This window comes from Macrotis lagotis, chromosome 2 (genome assembly GCF_037893015.1).
Source record: "Macrotis lagotis isolate mMagLag1 chromosome 2, bilby.v1.9.chrom.fasta, whole genome shotgun sequence".
Lineage (NCBI taxonomy): Eukaryota > Metazoa > Chordata > Mammalia > Peramelemorphia > Peramelidae > Macrotis > Macrotis lagotis.
In genome coordinates, this window is record NC_133659.1 from 160592960 (window position 1) to 160599827 (window position 6868).

At 36.7% G+C, this 6868-nt stretch overlaps 1 protein-coding gene across 1 annotated transcript; it reads left to right on the top strand.

Annotated features, from left to right (window-relative positions):
- The first annotated feature begins 4598 nt into the window (after positions 1-4598).
- On the top strand, positions 4599-5552 carry LOC141510858 (olfactory receptor 10K1-like). The gene has a single exon (XM_074220287.1). The coding sequence runs from the start codon at positions 4605-4607 to the stop codon at positions 5550-5552; it is 948 nt and encodes a 315-aa protein (XP_074076388.1). The 5' UTR covers positions 4599-4604.
- The last annotated feature ends 1316 nt before the right edge of the window (positions 5553-6868 follow it).

A 6868-nucleotide genomic window follows, 5' to 3' on the forward strand; every position in this document is an offset into this window, starting at 1 on the left:
GCCCTTTTCTATTATTCCCCTCCTTTTAACCCATTACATTCATTTTAACCTTCCTTAATATTGACTTCCTTATTCTTGCTCACACATGACTTCCATCCTCACCTCTCTTCCTTTGTATTGACTGTCCCCCAATGCCTGGAATATCTTCCCTCCTGATTTCTACCTCTTATAAGTCCTGATTTCCTTAAAATTTACCTCAAGGACCACCTCCTTTCAATATACAGCAATCCTTTCTTGTTCTTTCAGTTGCTAACAGGATCCCTTCCAAGGCTAATTTATATTTTATCAGTATATTTATTTTTTTGGTTTTGGTTTTGGTTTTATCTTTGTTTATTGTGCTAAGTCAAGGGTCTGGCACATAGCAAATCCTTATTAAAATTTGTAAATTGTCTGATTGATTGGACATTTGCCCAATTTACATAGGAGACAGAGTCACAGTGGCTTCCCCTAAAAATATGCCTGGTGGCTTAACATAGTAGATTTTTTCCCCAGCACAGTTTGGAGAGGTTATCCAGTCTGGCACAGGACACAAACATGAGTGACAGAAGGGGACAATTCAAATACTTACTATATAAAATATAGAAACTGACATCTGGGAAAGGAAATTCTCAGCAGACTCATAGAACAATCATTATTCCCATTATCCAATTATCCATTGTCCAAATACTCTAAACTATCCTTTATTTTTTAATTTCCAGATGCTTGACTACAAATGGGACTTGATTCCAGAAAACTGTTTAGGAATCATTTTATCATATCCAAATCTCTTTTGGGGAGTCTCACACAAATTGATTTGGAATTAGGCCTGTGATATCTCTTCCCTATTACTATAGAGACTCACAGTTTCTCATGCATCAGGAAATTTCCTAGGATACAGAAAGGCAAACTAAATCATAGCAACACTAGTATGAAATTTCCAGGGTGCTCTCAAGTACACACACACACACACACACACACACACACACACACACACACACACTGAGGAACTATCTTACTATCTTCAGCCAGAGATTCCCAGAGACATCTACAGGGTATCTCAGCATCCTAGTGATCAGGATAAGTTAACTACAATGAGTCCCAGGAAAATTTTTCCTGGATAAGGGATGAAATGCTTTTGACTACCACCATGGGTTGTTTAGAGTGACCTGCTTTTCTACCCATGCTCATTTCTGATGAAAATGGTGCAATAGCCCAAATTGATTAATAATTTTTCCTCTTGACAAGCGAGTTCCAGACAATTGATTAAAATCAAACCACCAATAAACATCTATTAAGAATTTATGTACCAAGACTAGACTAGACTCTAATAATACAAAAGACAAAAACTATTCTTGTCCTTGAAAAGTTCAGAATTCAATGTATGTATACATATGAAAGTATGTATATATATATATATGTATGTATGTAAATATAAAACACAGAAATGACAAACAAGATAAGTACAAGAAAAATTGAAAGTAATCTCAGCAGGAAGGTATTAAGGGGGACCAGAAAAGGCTTCTTGCAGGAGAGATTTTAGCAGAGATTTGAAGGAACTTACAATAAATAAGGAAGGAAAAAATGTGTATCTTGTAGGTATACATGGATATATCATATAATATGCATATATATATACACAATATATTTATAAAACAAATATATACCATCATGGAAAGAAACACTAGCCACTCAAGTTATTATTCTATTCACATAGAACATGGCACTTTAGCAACTTTAAAGGAAACTAAAGATTCTAAGAGCAGCATTTGTGAAAAGTTGACCAGTTTGAATATACCAAGAGAGTTTATATTTGATCCTAGAGCAGTAGTTCAAACTTAACCTGGAGTACATGAACTTTTATTAAGTATTTTAATAATTATACTTCAATATAATTGACTTATTTTATAATCCCATTCATTTTATTTTATGGATTTAGAAACAGCACTCTGTGATGGGGAGCACAGACTTCATCAAACTGCCCAAAGAACCCATGACATACAAAAAGACATTTTTAACTTTTAATTTTTTAAAAAAAAATACTCATACTAGAAGTGGCAGGATGGCACTGGATTTTTGATCAAATTTATACTTTCAATCAAGTTATCAAGAACTAATTGAGTCCTTGTCAGTTAAGTGAATTGAATACTTTATCCACTGATTAGAAGAAGAATGAAGAAGTAATAATGACAATCCATCTATAGTTTTAGAGTTTATCAGGATCTCATCAAAGTAATCAGAATCTATTAGAAACATAGATTGAGAGCTGGGAGTGACTTTAGAAATCAACTAATCCAATGTTCTGCTTTTTGTTAAGGGACTCAGTAAAGTTAAGTTACTAGACAAAGGAACTTGTGGTATAGTGAACAGAACTCTGGTCCTAGAAGTAGACTAGATCTAATTTGAAATGTATACTCAGTCCCCACTTATTAGTAACTGTGTGACCCTGAGCAAGTGATTTAACCTTTGTTTATATTCTAAAATGGGATTAATAATAACACTTGTCTTCCAGGGTGCTTATGAAAGTTAAATTAGATAATATCTATAAAACACCTGACACTTAATAAATGTTTGTTTCCTTCTTTCCACCCAGATGGTAGATAGCAGAATCAAAGATTCAAATATATGTTCTCCAACTCTATAAGTTTTTCCATTATACCATGAGATGAAAATGCTAGTTTTAATAACCCCATTTCACAGATGAGATCCAAAGAGAAAAAAAAATATTCACTTGCTTATCATTGACAATTAAAATTATCAAAGTTGTGATTCTACCCTTGGTTTCTCATCTCAAACCATTTTCCCCCCACTACAACATGCTGCAATAATCTTTAATCTTCAATCTTAATCTAGCCATTTGATATCCATGTGATCTTAGGTAAGTCTCTTCTTTTTCTGAGCCTCAGAATTCTCCTTTATAAAATGAGGGTATTGTACTAGATTTCTCTGTTCCCTTCCAGGTTTAACTCCTATGACTAAAGAAGTTGAAACAATTAAAGTGCAATTGTGGTCAGTTGTTGTTCTTCAGTCTTTTCACTTGTGTCTAATAACTCTGCATGATACCATTTGGGGCTTTCTTGGCAAAGGCATTAGACTGGTTGCCATTTTCTTCTCTAGTTCATTTTACAGATGAGGCAAAAAATTTAAGTGAATTGTCCAGGGCCACACAGCCAGTAAGTGTCTGTGACCAGATATGAACTCAGGTGTTCCTGATTTTAGACCTGGTACTCTATCCACTGTGCCATCTAGTTTCTATATTTGGGTTCACATTGAGAGACATCATTTCTGAACTAAGAAAATGAGGATCACTGTGCCTTACCAGAGCATATATACTTTAACTGTGAATATAATTCTTTGTGAGTGCCACAGTTGAGGAAATATATTGATAAGCTAAAGAGAATTCAGAAGAGAAAAAGGAGGATAGCTTGAACTGATGTCTATACTTAGCCCAGATAAGAGAAGATTTAGGAGTCTTTAAGGTGCTCTTCTGGAAAAAGAAATTACATTTGGTCTATTGGGCCCAGGAGGCAGAACCAGGAGTAAAGACTTGAAGTCACAATGAGGTGAATTTAAGCTTGGTCTCAGGGAGATGTCTTATTTCCAAAATCAGATGGAATTGCCTCAGGAGGTGATGGAACCTCCTCCTTGGAGGTCTCCTAGAGGCTAAATAACCAATTGTTAGTTATGTTTAGGTATGAATGAGATTAAATGACATGGATAAGTTTTCATTGATGAGAAAGCCTTTGAGAAGAATCCTGTAAGATGACAAAAAATGAAGAGAGGGGGGCTTTAACAGGATGGAAGAGTAGCGTGGGCAAGTAGCAAGATCAACAAGAGGAATAAGAAAGATGCCCATAGGAGACTGATGCCCAGACTAAAGTTCATTAGGATAACAGGGAGATTAAAGTTGGGCAAATAGGAGAAGCATCATGGCACAGTACAAAAAGCTCTGAATTTAGAGATACAACATCACTTATGTAATGTATTACTTGTATGACCTTGACCTAGTCAGTTCCCATCTCTGTACCTGTTTCCTTATTGACAAAAGGGTGGGGGGTAATTTAAAAAGCTAGAAACTTAATAAGTGCTTGTCATCTTTCCTACTTTTAGATCTTTTTTCAATTCTTTAGCCACAATCCTAAGAGTACCAAGGGCCTTAAATGGAATTTAGATCTGCTAAAATTGAGATTAGAGATTTATAAATGTGTTAACAGGGTAGTGAGTGACATATTGAAACTAGTATTTAAGTTTATCCTGATGGCAGTTTGATGCATAACTTGAAAAGGTAATGGAGATCCATGGTTCCTGAACTTGGAGACTGAAATGCTTTGTTGGATTCATACAGCATCTTCATGGATATTGAATAGATGATCACTAAAGAAGAAACAAGGTTTGGAACTAAAAGTCTGGTAGAACTGACTTGTGCAGACTCATATCCTATTCTGCTAAAGGAAATTCTACTCAATCCAGGTTGACAAAAGTTTCTTTCTCTTTCATAAGCAACTGGTACTCTGCCTTTCACATAGTAGATGCTTAATAAATGTTGAATGAAATCTTTCTTTCCATGGTTTTTCATTGCAGGGTGTCTCTTATCCTTTCCCTAACTCCCCCAGGGAAATCTTCCCTCTATGGAGAAGACCAATGAGACAGCTGTGAGTGAATTTGTCTTTCTTGGCTTCTCATCTCTGCTTGGGATACAACGGCTTCTGTTTGTGATGTTCCTCCTTCTCTATCTATTCACTCTGGCCACCAATGCTGTGATCCTGTCCACCATCCTACTGGACCGAGCCCTCCATACTCCCATGTACTTCTTCCTTGCTGTCCTCTCCTGCTCTGAGACTTGCTATACCTTTGTTATTGTGCCCAAGATGCTGGTAGATCTCCTGTCCCAGAAGAAGATCATATCTTTTGTGGGCTGTGCAATCCAGATGTTCACCTTCCTCTTTCTTGGATGTTCTCATTCTTTTCTCCTGGCAGCCATGGGCTATGATCGCTATGTTGCCATTTGCAATCCTCTTCGTTACACAGTACTGATGAGCCCAGGTGTGTGCCTGTGTCTAGTGGCCATGGCCTGTGCCTGTGGATTCACTGTCTCCATCATCATTACCTCTCTGGTGTTCCATCTACCCTTCCATTCTTCCAACCAGCTCCTCCACTTCTTTTGTGACATCTCCCCTGTCCTCAAGTTGGCCTCCTACCACACCCACCTAAGTCAAATGGTCATTTTTATGCTCTGTGCATTGGTCCTGGTCATCCCCCTGCTACTAATTCTGGTCTCCTACTTCCACATCATATTTGCCATTCTACAGTTCCCCTCTTCTGTAGGGAGGTACAAGGCCTTCTCCACCTGTGCCTCCCATCTCATTGTTGTCACTGTTCACTATGGTTGTGCCTCCTTCATCTATTTACGGCCCAAAACCAACTATGCCTCAAGTCAGGACACCCTGATTTCTGTATCCTACACCATCCTTACTCCATTATTTAATCCCATGATTTACAGTTTAAGAAACAAGGAATTCAAGGCAGCACTTAGAAGAGTCATAGGAAGAACATTTTTTCCTCACAACAATGAATAAATCTTCTTTTTCAACCCTTTGAAGGTCTAAGGAGGAAGGAAGGTAAAACAACTTTCCCAATGCAGATTAGTCAATTTTCCAGAATGTTTGAACATCTGACAGAATTTCCAAGACCACAGGGCCATTCCTCCTTTCTCTTCTAATGAGAAAGGCAAGGAAAATGTAATTTCTCAAATTCATCACATTGCCATCGAAAGTATCTCATTCTGTGAGGTGAGCAGAACTAGGAGAACATTGTACACATTAACAGCAACATTACATGATGATAAACCATGACAGACTTAGCTCTTCTCAGCATTACAATGATCAAAGACAATTCTAAAGGACTTGGTGATGGAAAATGTTATCAACATCCAGAGAAATAACTATGGAATCTGAATACAGATCAAAGCATACTATTTTCCATTTTTAAAGTTTGTTTTGTGCTTTGTTTTTTCCTTTTTCTTCTGATTCTTCTTTCACAACATGACCAATAAGGAAATATGTTTAACATAGCTATCTGTATCTAACCTACATCACATTGCTTGCTGACAAGAAGGGGGGGGAGGGAAAGGAGAAAGGGAGATAATTGTATAATGCAAAATCTTATCCAAAAACATGAATATTGAAAACTATCTTTGCATGTAGTTGGAAAATAAATAATTACACATACACACACACACACACACACACACACACACACACACACACATATATATATATATATATAAATTAAAATGTCTCATTCCTACATTCATTGGGTCTCTCTCCTCTACCATATAAAACAGTAAGGAACCAAGCCCTCCTCTGTCCCTAACACTCTTTCATGAAATGACAAGAAGGGAGAATTACTTTGCCTGATATGATCACTTCCATCTCTCCCTGGTACCCCTACTATAGATTCATTCAATCAATATTTAAAATTTCTTTCTTTGGTCTAATCAATTCCCCTTCTGGATTTCCCCCCCTCATTCTCTTTTGCTCAATTCTCTGTGGGAAAAATTAATGTTAACTGGTCAATGATCTCCTTATAATCATCCATTATAGATATGAAGAGAGAGAACTATTCAACCCAACACCCTAAACTTTCTTTTTATTGGGCTAAATATTCCAAAAACCTAACATCTTTCTTTTCCTATTTCCCTTTCCTTTACTTATTTCAGCTCTTCTACTCTCATAATCTGTCTCCTATGCTAATGCAGAAATTCTGTCCTACATGAACCTAAGGATGATAAGAAACCTGAAAGTTGATAATGCGATATACCTGTAACTCTACTTCATAATTCAGTTAACTTATAAAAGATATTTGGGACAAAGATCAGCATTTCTCTATTCCT

What these genes read in the sequence shown, in the direction of transcription:
- LOC141510858 (XM_074220287.1), top strand. Translation starts at nt 4,605, where the DNA reads ATGGAGAAGACCAATGAGACAGCTGTGAGTGAATTTGTCTTTCTTGGC.